At 51.4% G+C, this 19,940-nt stretch overlaps 1 protein-coding gene across 1 annotated transcript in view; it reads right to left on the reverse strand.

Annotated features, from left to right (window-relative positions):
• Positions 1 to 3,143: 3,143 nt before the first annotated feature.
• SDR42E2 (short chain dehydrogenase/reductase family 42E, member 2) overlaps positions 3,144 to 19,940 on the reverse strand; it is a 20,626-nt gene continuing 3,829 nt past the window's right edge. Inside the window, 11 exon segments of the mRNA XM_027126677.1 lie at positions 3,144 to 3,418; positions 6,457 to 6,530; positions 8,141 to 8,204; positions 9,827 to 9,892; positions 10,408 to 10,545; positions 12,123 to 12,205; positions 16,122 to 16,197; positions 16,886 to 17,004; positions 17,686 to 17,743; positions 18,971 to 19,066; positions 19,546 to 19,940. The exon segment at positions 19,546 to 19,940 is cut by the window's right edge and continues 9 nt beyond it. Coding sequence (XP_026982478.1) covers positions 3,179 to 3,418; positions 6,457 to 6,530; positions 8,141 to 8,204; positions 9,827 to 9,892; positions 10,408 to 10,545; positions 12,123 to 12,205; positions 16,122 to 16,197; positions 16,886 to 17,004; positions 17,686 to 17,743; positions 18,971 to 19,066; positions 19,546 to 19,940 — 1,409 coding nt within the window. The 3' untranslated portion in view covers positions 3,144 to 3,178.

Genomic DNA, 19,940 nt, shown 5'->3' on the forward strand with positions numbered 1-19,940 from the left:
AAAAAAAAAAAAAAAAAAAAAAACCCTAAAAATAGAGCTACCATATGATCCAGCAATCCCACTCCTGGCCATATATCTGGAGAAAACCTTAATTTGAAAAGATACACGCACCCCAGTGTTCATTGCAGCACAATTTACAATAGCCAGGACATGGAAGCAACCTAAATGTCCATAGATAGAGGAATGGATAAAGAAGATATGGTACATATATGCAATTGAATATTACTCAGTCATAAAAAAGAATGAAATAATGCCATTTGCAGCAACATGGATAGACCTAGAGATTGTCATACTGAGTGAAGTAAGTCAGACAAAGACAAATATCATATGCTATCACTAATATGTGGAATCTAAAAAATGTACACATGAACTTACTGGAGTTTTCACGGCTGTAGAAAACAAACTTACGGTTACCAGGAGGGAAACGGCGGGGATAAATTGGGAGATTGGGATTGACATATACACACTACTATATATAAAATGGATAACTAATAAGGACCTATGTATAACACAGGCAACTACTCAATACTCTGTAATGACCTATATAGGAAAAGAATCTAAAAAAGCATGGATATACGTATATGTATAACTGATTCACTTTGCTGTACACCTGAAACTAACACAACACTGTAAATCAACTATTTCCTATAAAAATTTAAAATAAAATATCTATGAGAAGGTATACAAGAAAAAAAAAAAGAACCTCACGGAGGGTGGTTATCTGGGCAGCCTCTAAAACCCTCGTGGGCACTTGGTTCCTCTGCTGGGTGGAAGTGCTACCTCGTTTCCCATTGGGTGAAGACACTTGAGAGGAAGGAAGCTTTCTGGCATAGTGACCCATGCTGGCCCCATGCCCAGGGTTTAGACAGTCTACTTTCAGGAGAAGAGATGACTTAGAGAAATCCAGAAAACAAAGAAATCGATTTTGCTTTGGGGTTTCACAAGCTGAGGTTCGGCAGTAGAAAAAAGATCTAAAAGATTATGTGAACAGTGAAAACCTGTTTTCCCTGCCCTAAGGACAGATTTCTCAGGACTGGTAGCGAAAGTCAGAGGAGAAGGTGAGTTTACATGCACGCATGTTACTGAGAAGAAAGCAAGCCCCAAATGGCCTGAGGTTTGTGGATCTGAGACTGAGAAAGATCCCAGAGCTCAACCCAAGCCCTGACGTGGCTAAGGTGCAGAAAGGCAGAAATAACCATGTGTCGTGTTTAGGCCAATGGGCCTTGGGCAGGTCCTCCAAATTACCCCGCCTGTAGAGAAGTGACCCCCACCCTCCTCTACTCTTTGAAGTTAGGCAACCCCAGTTTCCTTATTTATAAAATAAGAATAATAAGCTCTATGTAAGGGTGGGCCTGAGAATTAAATACGAGCATACAGATGAAAGCTCTTTCAAACTGTCAAGCATTAAACATAAAGGATAAAGCATAAACAAAGCATAAAGGATTATTATTGAGCTTTTAAAAATTATATACACACATGCAAATTCAACATAGCAAACAGGAGCACACATTTTTGAACTGCTTCACGAACTCTCTTAATTGTTCAGCAGAGGACATACTGCTGATGCCCACGCCGGGCAATGGCCACGTTGGCCCTAACACATTTGCTCCCCCCGACCCCGTCACAGATTTCTTTAGGCTTGTGATGGTTTTCTTCTCTGCTAGGATCCATAGTTTTATCAGCCAATTCCACGTGTGCATATTATGATATATATACAGATGTATTTACACACTAATATTTTGGTATTCACAATTGATACCAAGATGATAGGGAGGCACTGTCTCCTGGATTAAGGAGCTGGATTAAGAAATTTTGTGGTTTAAACATTAAAGATTATGGTGATCACTACTGGCCCCCTCATTAACAAATTGAAGCGATAGTAAAACAAAAAATATGACCAACTAATTTCTAATAATTCCCATTATTACTATATTGGTACTTTTTAGAGAGATCCAATTTTTTTAAAGGTTTTTTTTTGAGACTTAATTGACATGTAACATTACATTAGTTTCAGCTGTACAACATACTTATTTGCCATATATATATATTGTGAAATGATCACAATGTCTAGTTAAATTCCATCACCACACAGAGTTCCAATTATTTTTCTTGTGATGAAAACGTAAGATCTACTCTCAGCAACGTTCATTTATACAATACTGTATTATTAACTATAGCTACCAGGCTGTACATTTCACCCCCATAATTTATTTACTTTATAACTAACTGGAAGTTTGTATCTTTTGACCACCCTAAAAAAATTTTTTTAATTTTCCTTTTTTGATGTCCCTTCTGGTATTGAAGTCTGTGCTTCCTGAGTCATCCCCAGACTCATGCACCGGAAACCCAAAAAGGCCAAGTTGGGCTGGGCAGAAGCCTGGGTCTCAGGTGTCCTTCCAACCCCGTCTATCAACACACAGGGAGACCTGCATGAGTGAGCGAACCCAAAACACAAGCATAGCAGCTGAGCAAACCCAGTGCTCCTAGAAGAGGTCTAATCCAAGATCCCGAGACGATCTCAGGACAAGCACAGAGAAGCTCGGGCAGCGAGGAGGGTCCGTGTCCCTAGAGAGGTAGCAGCAGCCAGCGAAAACTTGCAAACGTCAGCCCAGCTGCACGAGCGGCTGCAGCTAGGCCCCTAGGAGTGGAGCCAGACGGGAGGGGATGGGGCTAAGGCTGAATCACAAACAGGAGAGGAGAGGGACCGACCAAGAGGGATGAGCAAGTCTAGTTACCAAAGGAGAAACCAGGGCGAGGATTCAGGCGTTCGGCTAGAGCCAGAAACGGGGCGGACCAGAGCAGGGGAGAACGCGGGGGCGGGCCAGGCCTGGGCAGGGGCGGGGAGAAGGCCTGGAAGGCGGAGCAGGCTGTGAAGATAGGACCTTCTCGAAGGCATCCCGGCCAGGTCAGAGGGAGACCAAGGCCGGAGGGAGGGGAAGGGGCGTGGTCAGGGCTCAAAAGGCGGGGCAGGGGCACGTCGAAACCCAGAGGGCGGGACAGGGGCGGGGTTAGAACGCCGGAATATCCAAGCGGAAGACCTGCTAGGCAGATCCAAGCCCAGAGGGTGGGGCAGGGACAAGCCCAGGACTCAAGGGAGCGCCCAAGTCCGGAGGGCGGAGCAGGGTCAGGTCCAAGTCCTGAAGGCGTAGCAGGGGCAGGGACAGGCCGGCGACGATGGTCAGACGACGAACGGCCGTGGGCCTAGGAAGTGCAGGGCCAGCACGAGCAGGCCAAGGAGCAGCAGCAGCCCGAGCAGCAGCCGCAGGAGCGTCCGCGCTGTGGAGCCGCGGGTTCCCTGGCCCGTCGACTGCACGTATCGCTCCACGGCGTCTGCGAAGCTGAACTTGTCGGGCACGTAGCCAAGCTGAGCGCGGGCCTTAGCGATCTGGAAGGTGTGCGTCACGGCCACGCTGCGCACCTGCGGGGAGAGGCGGGGCAGCCGAGGGACGGGACTAGTGGGCATGGGGAGCAACCTCTACCATGTTTCACTCGGATAAGAGAGGGTAGGGATTTCCCTTCCGTCGCACAGAGATTTAAAAGGACCTCTATGCTGGATCTTGCGTCTACGACGCCCTCATGGGGAGGACTTCCTGTCTCTCTTCCACCTCCATTTTCCTCGGGGGGGGGGCCGCCTCCAGGATACATTTTCTGCATCTCCCCACCCTACTGAACTCCTCAGTCCCCCAAAAGTAAAGGCCCCACCTCTGCACTCCCCTTCCCCGGCCCTAGCACGATGCCGGGGCTCAGGAGGCCCTGATACATTCTGCCTGTGGCCTGAGTGCAGCTATCCGGAAAACTTGTCTCCAGGAAACATCCTTCACTTTTCAGCCCACAGCCCCAGATGGAGTCTGGGCAGGCAGGCTCCAGGGTGCAAGCTTCACGCCCTGGCTGATTTAACTGAGCTTCTCTAAGAGAGGAATTCAATTATGCATAAGTGATTACTCTCTCCAGGGTTTGAAGCTGCGTTTCCTGATGCCAGATGGCCTGGGTCCCACAGGCTTCAAAGGTAGTGCTGACAACAACAATTACTGAGTAAGCACTCTGTGCCTGTCATGCGCTAAATTCTCTCTAGGCCATATCTCATTTAATCTTCTGAAGTGGTAATACCACCATCTCCTCTTTTGAAAATTGAAGATCAGAGAGGTTAAGTGACTAGCCCAGGGTCACACAGAGAAGCCAAACTCTAGCTCATGCCCTTCCCAGCTATGTTAGGATTGAGAAGATACCCTCCCACCTGACTCATTTCTTCGCCTTTTGTTCCTCAGCTGGACACTGGGAAGGAGTCCACTAGCTGCTTGATTCTGCAGTGGCCCTGAAACAGCCCTTGGGGTCAAGCCCCTGGTCTTGGATGCTTGTGTGAGGAGAGAGGGAGAGAGGCCAGTTCTTGTCCTTTTTTGCCTCAGCTAGTAAATTCAGGGCTTTGGCGGGTACAGCTGTGAACTAGATAGGCAGGGTCCTGGGACACAGCATTCTCAGATGTCAGGCTTAGATGTCACCTCCTTTGGGAAGCCTCCTTAACTTCCTCAGAATTGGCTTAGGTGCCCCTTCTGTGTACTCTGAAGTTCCTCATTATTTCCCCCAGTATAGCCCTTGCTGGGCTGTCTTCCCCTTTGGACTGTGAGCTCACCATTAAATGAGATCATAATCTTTTTGCCCCTCCTAACCTACAAAGCATCAGGGACAATCAAATGAGAGAGTGGACTGGAAGGATTTTGCAAATAACACCAAACACCACTTGTTGCTTTACTGTTTACAATCTGCATTAAAACATCCTCTCTTTTAAACTGTATGTGCGAATAGAAAACAAGGACTGCCTTGCCTCCACTCCCCAGCACAGTGCCTGGCCTACATTAGGTGCTCAATACATGTCAAATGAATGAAAAAAGGCTATGAAGTCAAACTAGAGGGCTAGTTGGTGTGTCATAGACTGACCAGAAGAGGGCGCCCGAGCTACAGTGCCCAGAAACTTCCCAGCTAACTAGGGATCCTTTGCCCCGCCCCGCCCCGAGTTGAACAAGGAAACCCACCAGTGAGTGGAGAGAGAGGGGAGCCGGCTCCCTACCAGACCACAACTCAGCAGCACTCTGGCAGCTATTTTATGTGACTATGATTCCTGACATTTCACAAGCTAGTGGTTAAGCTTGAAATCATTTAGGTCTCCTCTGGGTTCAAATCTCGATGCTGCTACAAAAGGGAATGGTCATGAGCCAGGTTATTTCACCCCTCCCCCTCCCCCCGCTGAGTGTTTCATTTCCTTCTCTGTACATGGAGGTGATAATAACAGAATCCACAGTGTATAGCAGTTGTGAAGATTAAATGAGATAAATACAGTGCCTGGCATTTCACACTCTATGGATGGTCCCTATTTTCATTATCTCTTTCCTCTGCTAGTCCAGACGGTTCAAAGGAGAGACCATAGGGAACTGCGTCTTTCTGTGGCCCATTCTCGATTCTCTGAGGTGGAGAGCACTGAGCTTGGAATGTGAAGCCAATTCCAGAATGGTGGGAGCTTGGACAAATCACTTATTTCTCTAGTGCTCAGTTTCTCACCATTAAATGAGATCATAATCTTTTTGCCCCTCCTAACTTAACAGAGCATCAGGGACAATCAAATGAGAGAGTGGACTGGAAGGATTTTGCAAATAACACCAAACACCACTTGTTGCTTTACTGTTTACAACCTGCATTAAAACACCCTCTCTTAAACTGTATATGCAAATAGAAAACTGCATCATCATTATTTGAGAACAGTGTTCTTAACACAGTAGGTACTTAATATATACTTATTACTCAGTGAGCAGGAACTGTGAGCCTCGAATCAACAGGGTGTGTGTGTGTGTGTGTGTGTGTGTGTGTGTGTGTGTGTGTGTGTGTATTGACAGTTATTGGGAGTAGTGACATTCCAAAAAGTGAATTTCATGGAACCTGCCTTTGGGAGCCTCCAGTCTGGCTGGGAAGACAAACTGCTTATGAATGAAATGACAGTGATAAAGGATGGGCTTGGGCTTCCCTGGTGGCGCAGTGGTTGAGAGTCCACCTGCTGATGCAGGGGACACGGGTTCGTGCCCCGGTCCGGGAAGATCCCACATGCCGCGGAGCGGCTGGGCCCTTGAGCCATGGCCGCTGAGCCTGCGCGTCCGGAGCCTGTGCTCCACAACAGGAGAGGCCACAACAGTGAGAGGCCCACGTACCACAAAAAAAAAAAAAAAAAAAAAAGGATGGGCTTGGAGCTGTTGCCCTTCAGACCAAGAGAGCACAGCCTCAGCAGAAGCTCAGAGGTTGGGATGTTATACAGGAGCTGGCCCTAGATTTGAGCCCACATGGTAGGTTCTGAGACCTCAGACAAGCATCCAGTTACGGTGTCAAAAGGTGAGGGTTTGTGGCAGTGGAGAAGGGGCAGGAAGGCAAGTGAGGGGCACCAGGACACAGGGGCTCCCCTCACAGCAGCCCACTTACCTCGCTCCGGGTGAGCAGCGGCGGGAGGCTGCAGATGGGCTTCAGGGCCAGGTGCAAATACTCCATCACCGTGGCTGTGTGGGGAGAGAGGGACCAGTGACCGGGGGCCTGCTCTAGGCAAACTCCAGGGAGGTCGTCAGAGACAAGTCAGTTGGGGGCATTATTTGCTTTGCTAGGGGGAATCTTCACGTTGCCAAGTTTTCCTGTCCTTGGATTCCTTTAAATCAGCAGTCCTGGGGTGCCTTGTTTGGCTGTGAAATATGTCACAAGTAAGTTATTAATATGAAAAGACTGACATTTTAAAATAAATCTGAGCAGATTCAAAGTGATCTCTACAATCACGTCTCTCTCACGCACTTCTATCCTGATATGCTCTCTTGAGTCAGGGAGAAAGAAGTGGGAACAGTGGTTCAACTCAGCCTGGGCTGCACTTTTTAAAATGTTCCTTCTTCCCCCACCCCCTTGCTTCCTGCGGATGCTGAGGTAATTGGTCTGGGGGTGTGGCTGAGGCATTTTTAAAAGCTCCCAGGTGATTCTACTGTGCAGCCAAAGTTAAGAAGCACTGAGTTTACAGTCAGCTCACTGGGAATGGGGAATTTATAGACAGTCTCCCAAACCGCCAGGACCTGCGGTTGAACTTTTCTCAGCTGGGGGTCAAGGAGTGTCAGTCCTGGTGGTGATGCTGTGCAGGGGAAGTCATCCTGTGTGGGCACCTTGGGGGACAAAAATGTGCAAACCCCTGCTTTAAATGGCGGGCATCCCAATGCCTTATTATTATTATTTTTTGCCTGCACTGTGCAGCACGTGGGATCTTAGTTCCCAGACCAGGGATCGATCCCACATCCTCTGCATTGGAAATGCGGAGTCTTAACCACCGGACCACCAGGGAAGTCCCCCAATGCATTTAAAGTGCAAGAGATCCAGCTGAGGTTTTCCAGGAACACAGTTATCTGTGACTTGGGGGCCACCTGCCCCCTCGGGCTGATCACTCCAAGCCTGAAGCCCGTGCTCATTCCAGCTGGAAGGAGGCCAGCAATAGGGAAGCTGGGGCGTGAGAGTGGAGACTGACCTTCAGGGTGAGGAGGAGACTCTAGGGTCAAACGGAACCCCCACATGTCCAAAAGCAGCCTTAACTCCAGGGCGACCTTGGGGGATGGGGCATTCCAGCACAGGCAGCAGGACTGGGCGTGGGCTGCGCAGTCAGCGGAGCCCAGTGGGAATTCTGCCTCTCCCACTTTCTCACTGGGGCACCATGGGCAGGTAGCTAACCTCTCAGAGCCTCAGTTGCCTCATCTTTACAATGGGCCTAACCCCACCCACCTTGCAAGTGGGACTGGGGCACCATGGGCAGGTTGCTAACGTCTTAGAGCCTCAGTTGCCTCATCTTTACAATGGGCCTAACCCCACCCACCTGGCAAGTGGGATAGGGTTTAAACAGGGCCAGGACTAGGGTGAGGGGAGTGAGGTGCCTCGAGTGCAAAATTTAAGGAGGCACCTGCTCTCAGGGCTGGGCAAGTGCAGGTGGGGCTTGGAGCATTTGACTCCTGCGAGTGAGGGTTTCCTTAAATTTTGTGCTCTCAGTGCCCCACTCGCCTCAGCCAGGTCCTGGCTCTGGGTTTAAAATGAGGTAATGCGTGTACATCTGGCACATGGAGGCTTTTCACATACACACTCCTTTCCTCACCTGACAGGTAAACCCAGGAAGTAGGAACCTGGATCCAGGGCTTGCTGTACCCCAGCTTCTCAAACTGCAAGGAAACATGGCTTGAGGTGAGAACAGATCCTTGGGGGGCTGGTATAGGCCACGTGTTGCCTTTACCCCAGGGCCAGCAAAGCACCTCCTGGCCCCTCCTCAGCTGCCCACCAAAGGGGGCAGACCCCACAGCCAGCCCCAAGTTTACACCAGTCTTTAAATGAAGCCCGCACTGTGACCTGGAAAACTAAGTAGGAACTGACTGCATAGGGTGCAGTCCCATCATTTAGTTATTTTTTACATCTGCGTACACCCAAAGACACTCTAAGGCACTTATATAGAATCTGATTATTTTCTAGAATCTGCTTTTCTGCTATTAAATTAAAAAAAAAAAAGCATACGTGTGGAGGGTGGTGGGAGAAGCATGAAGAGATGGGCTGGCATAGGATGAACTGAGGCCTTCACTTGTATGAAAACCCTCCAGGTCAAAAAGACAGATAATAACAAGTGTTGACAGGATGTGGAGAAACGGGAACCCTCTTACACTGCTGGTGGGAATGTAAAATAGTGCAGCCACTTTGGAAAACAGTCTGGCAGTAACTCAAAAGGTTAAACATAGAGTTACTGTATGATCCAGCAATTCCACTCCTAGGTATATACCCAACAGAAATGAGAAAATATGTCCACACAACTATTTACACACGAATGTTCATACAGCATTACTGATAACAGGCCCAAAATGGAAAACCCAAATTTCTATCAATTGATGAATGGATTAACAAAATGTGGCACAGCGATTGAATGAAATATCTTTCTGGCAATAAAAAAGAATGAAGTACTTTATGACACATCCACAACATGGATGAACCTTGAAAACATGCTAAATGAAAGAAACTTAACACAAAGCCCACATACTGTATGATTCCATTCATAGGAAATGTCCAGAACAGGCTAATCTACAGAAGCAGGAAGTAGCTTAGTGGTTGCCTATGGCTAGGGGTGGGGTGGGGTGAGAGGTAAATAGAAGTGACAGCTAAAAGGTATGGTTTGGGGAGGTTCTTTTCTGGGAAGGTGACAAAATGTTCTAAAACGTGTTTTGCTGATGGTCGCACAACTCATACTAAAAACCATCGACTTGTATGCTTTCAATAGGTGAACTGTATGGTCTATAAATTATATCTCAATAAAGCTGTTAAGAGTTGACATGCAAAGGGCCTGAATGCCCCCAGGATGTATCCTCCAGCGCGGGGTTTCTGGTCTACCCCTTCCAGGAGTCTGTAGGCTGCTGCGAGAGGAGGCCAGGACTCTCAGAGGGGCTGCAGCGTAGGGGCCCGAGGGCCAACACCTCCCTTTGTGCTTTGCCTACCTTCTACTTACCTCTTTCAGGGCCTCACCACATAGTACGGGGGCCACAAGCAAAATCCCACAGGGCAGGACATCGACATAAATCAGGAAGCGGGCTGGGAGGGACTATGGCAAACTGGGGAAGCGCACAGCCCCCCAAAGGGGCAGCCACTACCCAGCTCCAGCCGGTTCCAATGTTGCTCAGTAGACACTGTTGCCAGAGCTGGTTTTTAATGTGAAATCCTCTGATTTTTTGGGAAAAGGTGACAGGGAAAGAAGACATGGGGATCCCTGAATTCTCACTTGGGATGGGGGCGGTGTCCGGGCACCTACCAGTGGGGCCATCCACTCGAAGATGTTGACACTCTCCCCGTCATTGATGTAGTACGCCTGCCCACTCTGAGGGGGACACGTGGGGAGGGGGACGGTCAGGCACATGCCCGCCGCCGCCTGACCCCACCCTCTCCGATGGCTCCCAGCAGCTGCCCCAACTCCCCACTTCTCCTGAGCAGCCCTGGAGACGGACCTGAACAAGTCCCTCTGAGTTCCGGGGCTGCCAGCTGACTAGCTGTATGACCTCAGTGGAGTCACTTAACCTCTCTGTACCTCAGTTTCCTCATCTGAGAAATGGGAGCATAATAATGGCATCTCCCCCTTGGGCTGTTGTAAAGGTGCAGGTGACAATATATGTGAAACGCTTAGCATTCGGTGACTGAAATTCCGGGCTCAACAACACCTGCCTCACAGGGTCATTTCAAGGAGCTGATGATGCTCTAAAAGGCCACTTTCCCCCCACCCCATCAGGCAGCTTGAACTGGGGAGCTATGTCGTGTGTGAGCCAGGAATCCCCGAGGGATGGGGGACCCGCCTGCAGCCCGAGGGGTAAGGTCGGGGGAGCACTGCAGGAGACTCACGGCCACGTAGCCCTTGCTGGCGGTGAGGGCCTCGGCTGCTAGCACGTGTGCCTGCACCAGGTTGCACACGTGGACCCAGTTCATCCTCGTCCTGCGGTCCCCAAATCGGAACATGAACAGTCTCTTCTTGATGTGGCTCTGGTGGTGGGGGGAGAGGGCGAGAAACACAGACCTAGCCTGGAGTGGCTTTAAATTCCATCCACATGCAGAAGGCTCCCAGGCCGGGCTCCTCTGTCCCAGCCCCACATGCCTTCCGGAAGTCTCCACTTGGCTGCCCGATAGACAAGGCAGACTTGTCCTGTCCTGTGAGCGCCTTATCCCCATTTGGCTGCCCCCCACCCCCAGCCCACAGCACCCAGGGCTCAGGCCTAAAGCCTGCAGCCAGCTTTGGCTGTCCCCTCCCTCACTCTCCACACCCAACCCGTCTGCAAACCCAGTCGTCTCAGCCATTACAATCTGTCCAGAATTCGGCCACTCCTCACTGTACTGACTTCCGCCCTCATCTCTCACCTGGACACTGAAAGAGCCTCCTAACTGGTCCTCTGCTTCCACCCCCCCGCCGCTGTGGCCTGTTCTCCGTGCAGCTGGGGGATCCTTTTGAATCCTAAGTCAGATCGTGTCTCTTCTGCTCAGAAACTTCCGGGCGCCGGGTGGCAGAGGAGGCCCTTCTGCTCTGGCCCCAGCTACTCTCTGACGTGTCTCCCACCGACCCTTTTGCTCACTCTGCACGAGCTACTCGGCCTCCTGGAACGTGCCAGCAGGGCCCCACCTCAGGGCTTCGGACTAGCCGTTCCCTCTGTCTGGAAGGCTCTTCCTCCAGATAGCTGTGTGATGCACCTCGTCACCTTCAAGTTGCTCAATATCCCTGCTTGAAGAGGCTCCCCGACTGCCGGCACCCCCAGCTTCCCCCAACCCCACTCCACTTTTCCTCTTTCTCCATAGTCCCTGGCACCTTCAAACGTTCCTTGTATTGTATCATGTTTATTCTCTCTCTCTCCTCCTGTGAGAATATAAACCCCACAGGGGCGGGAATCATCTGTTTTGTTCACTGACCTGTCCCCAAACCTGGAACAGTTTTTCATTTCCAGCTTTGTGCCCAAGCTGTCTCCTCTATTTGGACCACTTTCTCTCTATCACCCCATTTCCTTGGTTAGCTCCTTCTGTATCCAAACAGCACAGCCATCACTTCCTCCAGGAAGCCCTCCTGGACCTCCCCTGCCAGGCCCTCTCTGCTGTGCTCCCATCTTCTCCCTTTCACCTCTACACAGCCCTTACCACCCTGAATCTGTGACTGTGGAGTCTGTCTCCCTGACTAGGCTGTGAGAAATTTGAGGACAGGATCTAGAGCCCCTTGTAGCTATATCCCTGGCAACCAGCCTTCTCTGGAGACAGGTTTTCTGTGTGAAAAGCCTGGTGCTGGCAGCATGAGATGAGCCATCTGGCCCTTAGGGAGCTCACATCTGAGCAGGGCAATAGTTTCCTCTGCTTCTTTGGGGTCATAGCTCCACGTCTCCTCTACCGGTACCCAGGCCTGGCTGGCGCACCCCGAGAGCTCTGTTCCTGGTGGGCCTCATGGGGGCAGGACTTCTCCCAGAACTGAGGGTCCCCCGCTCGGGACACTGCCCTAAGACTGACGCGATGACTGTGGGTCCCCATTCACACACATATCAGCCAGGCTCCTCCTGTGCCTCCGGCCTGGGGCTGGGACAACATACCGCCACACGGGGCAGGTGCCTCTGCTCTTCGGGGCCGTAGATCCCTGGGGGCCGGAGCACACATGTCCGCAGAGCGCCTCCTCCTACAACACAGGGGAGGGCAGTCAGGGGCCTGGGGAGGGGTGGATGAGCAGGGAGAGGGACAGAAAGGCTGTCCGCATCTCCTGGTTCTTACCCGGAAAGGTTAGTGGGGAAGGCAGGGCCTTGGGGTTTCCTCATTCAATTAATTATTCTCTCAGTCGATCAGTCAGTCATTCAACAAACACTGTTCACAAACATTCCCCACCTCCACCCCCCTCAGCACTGGGCCCTGGGATGGATGCTGTGAAGAATCCAAGGATGACCAAGAAATGGTCCCTGCCCTCACAGTGCTCTCAGGCCAGTAACAGAGGCAAGACCTAGATGTAGGTATCTGCATGGCCCGTGAGAGTCTAACCAGCACTTGACAGACATGACCTCCTTCAACTCCCAGAGTCCTACTGTGTCCATTTTACAGATGCGCACAGACCCACACGTCCTCATGCCAATAGCTATAGTACTTTACTTTTTCTGGTCATCAGATAAGGATCACGATGGCTCTCAGAGAGGTCCTACTATGTGTCTGGTGCTCTGGTAAGCCTGGAATTTTTCCCTCAAAGCAACCCTATGAGGTGGGAGCTCTTATTATTCCTGTTTTATGGATGAAAGAACCAAGGCTCAGAGAAGGGATGTGATTTGCCTAAGGGCACACAGCTCAGCCTCGCGGAGCTGAGATGGGGACCAAAGTCCAGGCACTTTCCACTAATACCTCCGGTGATACAGTACCAACAAATAGGCCCTCAGCTCTCTCAGCCTGGGTCTCCTCACCTGGAAAATGGGTGCTTTGTAACTGGTGGTAGCAGTTATACTTTCCAGACAACCAATGGAGAAATGAAAAGACTAGAGCCATCAGCATGAGAGCTGGGGGTCTGTTCCCCTAACTCTCACTGCTCTGTGCCAGCAGAGTCCCCAGACCAAGACAAAGCTTGGTCCAGGGCTTCCCAAATTCTCTGCTGAGGGGCCCCCACTGGTGGAAGTGGGAGCATGTCTCCCCAGGGGAAGTCTGGGGGTACAGCCTGAAGGGCTGCTCCAAACATATTCTTTTTAAGTCTTAAGAGGACCTACAAAATTTTCAATTTATTCTCATAATTCATTTGTGTTTAAGATTACAATTTTTAAAAATTACTATTTGTAAATTATTCGATCCTCAACCCCAACTCCTTAACTGAGATGGAGTCTCCTGGAAGATGTTTCACTCCTCCAAGGCTCAGGTTTCCCAAGCAGCTGTGCCTCCAGTTTGGGGAGCCTAGTGTATGCCATCCTCTGGGACCGGAAGCCCACCTTCCTTTGGGGGCCCCTTCCCCTTTGCACCAGGTCTAGCGGGGGACTGTCAGTCTAGATGCACCTCTCTTCCCTGAGATGGCAGCCACGGGACCCAGGCTGGGCCAATGCCATGTTCTCACCCAGGAATGTGACTCTGCATCACTGACACGGGATCGAAAATCACAGGAGTGGGTTCACCCTGAGAGACTGATCACCAGCTCCTGTCTCCCAGGTCCCTGGAACTGCCCTGACCCTGTCCTTTCTAAGCCCTGGTGGTCATTTTTCTGGAATATATTTTCCAGAAGCTATCCCAGTATAAATTCCATTTTCTCCATAAATTAGCCAGGGTCAGTGTCTCTGGGTCATAGCCAAACACCCTGACTGCTCCCCCACCAAAACCCTCACTTTACAATGAGGCCCAGTGTATTGGGTTGAACAGTGGCCCCCAAAAGATATGTCGGTGTCCTGGAACCTGTGGATGCTACTTTATTTGGAAAAGGGGTCTTTGAGGATGTAATTAAGGACCTAAAAACGAGATGATCCTGGGTTATCCAGGCGAGCCCTAAATCCAATGTCAGGTATCCTTATAAGAGACTCACGGAGAAGAGACAGATGGAGAAGAGGAGAGGCCATGTGAAGACAGAGGAGGAGACTGGAGCGATGCAGCCACACACCAAAGAAGGACCCCAAGCTTCTGGGGCCATCAGAAGCCACAAGAGTCAAGGAAAGATTCTCCCCTCGCACTTTTGGAGGGATTGCAGCCCAAATGACACTTTGATTTCAGACATCTGACTGCTAACTGTGGGAACTGCGAGAGAAGAAATTTCTGTTGTTTTAAGCCACCAGGTTTGTGGTAATTTGTGCCAGCGGCCCCAGGACACTAATGAACCCAGAGACAGGAGGACACGACACATTCACATGGAGCTGGGGTCTGCATGCCTCAGGACTCTGCTACAGGGACCAGGGTGCTCCATGCCAGGTTAGAGGCAGAGTCTCAGGGACCAGCTTGGGTAGTAGGGACTGGAAATCACCCAGGGTGACGTGGCTGGGCTCCTGCAAGGCAGGTATCAGGTGAGCTTTTCTGTAAACAGCCTGCAGCTAATTTTAAACTCTGGGTCACCTGGGCATGGTGCGGGGAGGTTGGTTGGGCTACAGCTGACACTGGCCAGTGGGGCGCTGGGTGGCCACGTCACAGAGGGACTGCGCCCAGGGTATCCATGACTCTCCTGACCATGGAAAGCTGGGGATGCTTGTATAAATAATTATCAGCCAGAGGATTAGGTGTCTGGCTTGTAGGCTGCTGGTCCAGCCAGGAGAGGCCCTGGTAGAGAAGAGAATTCAACTGCCGAGGGTCAAACTCCTGGGAAACACAGATGGATGTTCCCACTGGGATAAGGGGTTGAGGCTTGACAGGCCCAGGGTGAGAGGGTGGGGTGGGGAGGCTTTTAGGGAAAAGAGTTCATGCTCAGAGACTCACTCAGCCACAGCTACAGTGGAGCACAATGGTTAAGCCCCAGGCTCTGGTTTTAGACTCCCCTAGGGGGAGAGGGGGTTTTCAAATCCCACCTCTGCCACCTAAGAGCTATGTGACCTTGAGCTAAGTCAGTTAACCTCTTAGCCTCAGTTTTCTTTCCTGTAAAATTGGGGATTATACTTTCAAACAACCTTCGTTCTCCAAATCCACTTGGCTCCTGAGTTTAGACAGTGAGGGAAACCAGGTTTTCTGTTTCTTTTTAGTTTCTGAATTTCAGAAAGCAAATAATGATAATTTAGATAGCAGGAATTTATCTGAATCTATTGATATTTGACTCCTGAGTTTGGAAAGCAAGGGGTAGCTAAGGTTCTTACCTCACATGGACGCTATGAAGATGTATTGAGACTTTTGCAGGTAAAATCAGCGTGTAAAATAGGGCTTGGCATGTAGTAAGCACTCAATAAACACAAAATGTCCATGTTAGTGGTTTTTTTTTTTTAACAGTGCCCATCATTCTTTTGTTCTCGCTCAAGCTCTTTGAGGTAAATTCCACTATCCATTTTTTCATAGGTGAGGAATCCGAGGCTGGGAGAGGGTAAGTGCATTGCCCAAGATCACATAGCTGAGAGGCGGTGGAGCTTGGATTTGAACTCATTTCAGTCTGATGCCAGTACGTGGGTGCTTAGCCACTGTGCCATGCTGCCACCTGTCCTTAATCTACTATTATTTCTCTATCACAATACAGTAAGAAGAGGCAATCCAGTAAGGCAGCCAAGGCCGATTCTTCTGGGAGTTACTGAAGGGCTCCTCCCTTGCACAGCCCTTCCAAAGCGCTATATTTCATGCATATTCATAAGTTTGTACTCTTATAAAGAGGGTCCCCAAAACTGGATGCTCTCCTATATGGCAGAAAAGAGAGCTAGACGTGGACTAGCTCAAGTGTCTCCCCACCAGGACATGAACAATGTGAGGGCAGAGATTGGGCCTGACGTTTTCCGGGCTGTATCCCTGGTGGAGCGTGGGTGCTCAGAATTTGTTGGATGACGAATGTCCAAGGCCCTGGGGAAGGGTTCTTTGGAAGGAAGCTGGGAACATACCAGCTATAAGCTAGAATCGCACATGTGCTTCAGGGAGGGAGCAGTGGGCATGCACGTTGGCTGTGAGCAGGGACTCCCAGTACTCACCTGGGAGAGGCGTCCCGTTGGCCATGAGGATCAACTGGTCAGCAATGGCTTTGGTTCGGGAGTAGTGGTCCACGTGCTATCAGAGAACAGAGCCACCGAACGGGGGTCAGAGACACTGCTGGCCACACCTGCCCGGCCCACCCAGCCCTCCCGGCCCCAGGGCTGTACCTCTGCTTCAGACCACATGGGGGTTCACTTCTGGGACCCCCACTGGGAAATGGCCAGGCCCTGAGCCCCACTCCCCTTCCTCTCCCTCTGGGTGGGAGCCACAGGAACAGAGGAGAGAGTTCAGAGCAGTAAAAACGACCAGGGGCTCCCTGATTCGGGGAGGCTCCTGCGAGCCACAGTGCCTGCTCTGGGATGTGAATGCTGGACGTGAGTGGATGGATTTTTCACATGGAGGCCTTAAGCGCTCACGGGGCATTTTCACATACATCAACTCATTTCCTGGTCTCCACGTCCCCATAGGGTGGTGCTATCACACCCAGACAAAGAAGGGGAGCCTCCAAGTGAAGCGGTTTGCTCAGGGTTCCACAGTAGAAAGGGGCTTTGCTGGTTCAAGGCCAGGTCTATGTGATTCAAAGCTCCTACTGGCACGACCAGCCAAAATAGGAGAAGGCTTTGGCGCCACGCCGTTTTGGGGACCTTTCTTCCTGGGTCTTACCCTGAATTGTGAAATTGACCCTGGCTCCGCCCATCCCTACCCTTTGGACTGTGGGTTCCAAGTCCATTGGCCCCGCCCACCTCTCCTGGAAGCCAGGTACCTTCTCCAGTGGGAAATATGGCACAGAGTCCTCATCGCCCTGTTCTATGGGCTTCCCGCCGAATGCGACATTGACGGTGCTGGTGTAGACAAGCCTTGGAACCCGCCGGTGGACACAAACTACAGTGACAGGTCACACGGCAACACACACACACACACACACACACACACACAGTTGATGTGAGCAGGGAGCTGGTTGAGGAGGAACCCATGGGGACCTCCTTGGGCAAATCTTCCACCCAGCCTCCTGCACACATCCTGGCTCGGGACGGAAGAGTCTCCTTCCCTTAACTTGGGGAGGGGTCAAGTCCCTGCTCCCTGGGCCCTTGGGGGCCGGGCTGGCTCATTCTTCCTTCTCAGTGTGGCTGCGGCCCCTTAGCTAGCTTGCCAGGGACAAGTCAGAAGAAAGTCTCACTCAGTGGGGACATAGGGAAAACACACTCTAGAATCAAAGAGAAAAATGCAGGACAAGGCAGGACGTGCCCAGAGAGCCCAGGTGTGAGTTTTCTAATTTGGTGCTCCAGCAACTTTTCTCGCCCGCAACCCCTAATCCCTCTGTGCAAACTCCACTCCCCGCGTCCCCAGACACACTGAGGCCACGCTGAGCCCCATGCCGGGGCCTGGGCAGGCCTGCAGAACAGGAAGGATGTGCTGCCCACAGGCCCTCTACTGGGGAGGGCGGGGGTCGGAGGGAGGCTCCCACCTTTGTCCCCCTGCCCTGTCCCCCAGAGCCGGGCCTGCGCAGGGGTGGGGAGAGAAGCACAAACACACAGCAGGTCACACTCTGCTCTGAGTGCCTACCATCAATCACTAGTTTGGTGCCTCCAACATTTATAGACTCAATCTGCTCTTTTTGCAGCTAAAAGACAAGATGGAGGTGGGAGAGTCGGGGTGCTGTCTCATGCCTTGTAGCTGAGGCCATGAGGCTGGGCTTGGGTGGCAGGGCGGGGGGGCTGCAGCTCAGAGGCAGGGATCCCGAGGGGCCCATGGGCAGTGCGGGGGCCCTGGGCTCTAGTGCCCTTTTCCGTCCCCATATGCCTGGGCCACAGGGGAGGTTCTACCCACCCCTCTGGCCATCAGCTCCCTCATCTATGAAGTGAGGGAAGACCCCCTTGGGTGGTCAGCAGGATTTAATAAGCCCCATGAGAGGACATGGTACAGGGCTTGACACAGAGAAGAGCCTCAGATGTGTTGGATTGTTTCCTGGCTCTAGAAGTCTCAGCTTCCTTATCCATAAGACGGACAAGTAATACTGTCCCTACCCAAGTGAGAGGGCTGGGCTTTGAAAAATAAAAACAACTGGGCTACAGTGAGAGCTGCTTGTGCGCCAGGGATTGGGCGAAGCCTTTACATCTCATTTAATCCCTACAACCACATGAGAGGTGGGTTCCCTATTGATTTTCAAACTATATTTATTCTTGTTGTGGTTGTTTTCAATAGGTAACACAGTCACAAGGTTAAAAATAACTCAAACAGTAAAACAAGAATGCAATGAAGAGGAAATTTCCCTCCCAATCCTGATTCCAAGGCTCCCTTTTCCCTCCCCAGACTGTTACCAGTCTCTGTATTTCTAGAGGTAATCGACACATTAATATCAGCGCACACAATGTGTGAGTATATATACCTTGGAAATTGTCCTGTTATCAGTACATATCGAGTTACCTCATTCTTTTGAATGGCTGCCTGGAATGTCATCGTTTAGCTATATCGCAATTTATTTACATAATCTCCAACGGATGGGCATTTCAGTTAGTTCCTGTTTTGTTATTAAAAACAATGCTACAAATACATAAGTAAGTGTAGTTTCTGAGTCAAAGGGTATTGCGTGCTTTGATAGATACTGTTACACTGCTCTCTGGGGAGGTCGTGACATAAGTACCAATAGTGTCCTCACTCTACAGGTGAAGAAACAGAGGCTCAAAGAGGTTAACTCTCCTAGCCAGGCAGCTAGAACACGGCAGAACTGGCATGTGGTCCCATGGGTGTAGCCCAAATCCTCCCTGGAGTAGGTGAGGAGCCTGATGGACACCGGGCATGAAGGGGGCGGGCAGAGCCGGGGCCTAAGCCTTGCGTGGGAGGCGCTCACCTGCTCGGCACCAGACATTCCGCAGGAGGCCATGTGGAACACACAGTCCACGCCTTCGAAGGCGCGGTGCAGGGCTTCTGCGTCACGGACATCAGCCTGAAACAGAGAAGGAATACACGGAGGTAGGAGGTCTGGGTCCAAGGCAATCAGAGGTAACAGCTGTGCCGGGTCCCGGGGCCGGGCCCCTCTCCCCACCCCGGGCCCAGCACCTGCAGGGCCCAGACAGGCTGTGGGGCAGGATTTACTAGATGATCCCACTGGCCGTCTTCATCATCATCGGCCCCATGTATGGAGCTAAGTCACAGAGGCTGTGCTCAGTGTTTTACATGCACTGTCTTCTCAACTCCCCACGAGACCCTTGCGAGGCAGATATTGTTAGCGTCCCCTTTCTGTGGATGAAGACGCGAGGCTCAGAGGTGCGGGACCCTGTGGCCAAGGCTGCCCAGCTGGGAGCTGGAGTTGGAGCTTAAACAGTCTGACTCCGAAGACTGTGCTCTTCAACGCCAGGCACCGGTTACACATCAGACACCATCCCCTGACCTCCACCACCAGCCTGCCCCCCGCCATCACTGCACCTGGATGAACTCGGTCCCCGGGCACAGCACCCACTGGGGTCTGCGGAGGTCGAGCAGGATGACAGAAGTGCCGCTCTTGGCCAGGCTGGAACCCAGGCTAAAGCCCAGGTAGCCTCCTCCCCCAGTCACCAGAACCTTCTGCTTAGAGGCCTGCACAGGTGTGGCCTGAGTCTTCTGCTGCAGTACTGGCACTGGGGCTGTCACTGGCTCACTGGGTTTCTGCCCAGCCCCTGATTCCCGTCTGGGCCCGGGCCCTACCCCTGACCCAGATAAAGGTGCAGCTCCTGAACCAGGTACTGACCCAGCTCCTGGCCCAGGCCCCAGAGCTTGTCCAGGCGCTGAAGCAGTACCAGGCCCTGGTCCAGGCCCCGAGGCAGCACCAGGCCCTGGTCCAG

Source organism: Aethalodelphis obliquidens, unplaced genomic scaffold, assembly GCF_003676395.1.
Source record: "Aethalodelphis obliquidens isolate GAN/ISIS:26980383/991018 unplaced genomic scaffold, ASM367639v1 scaffold30, whole genome shotgun sequence".
Taxonomy (NCBI): domain Eukaryota; kingdom Metazoa; phylum Chordata; class Mammalia; order Artiodactyla; family Delphinidae; genus Aethalodelphis; species Aethalodelphis obliquidens.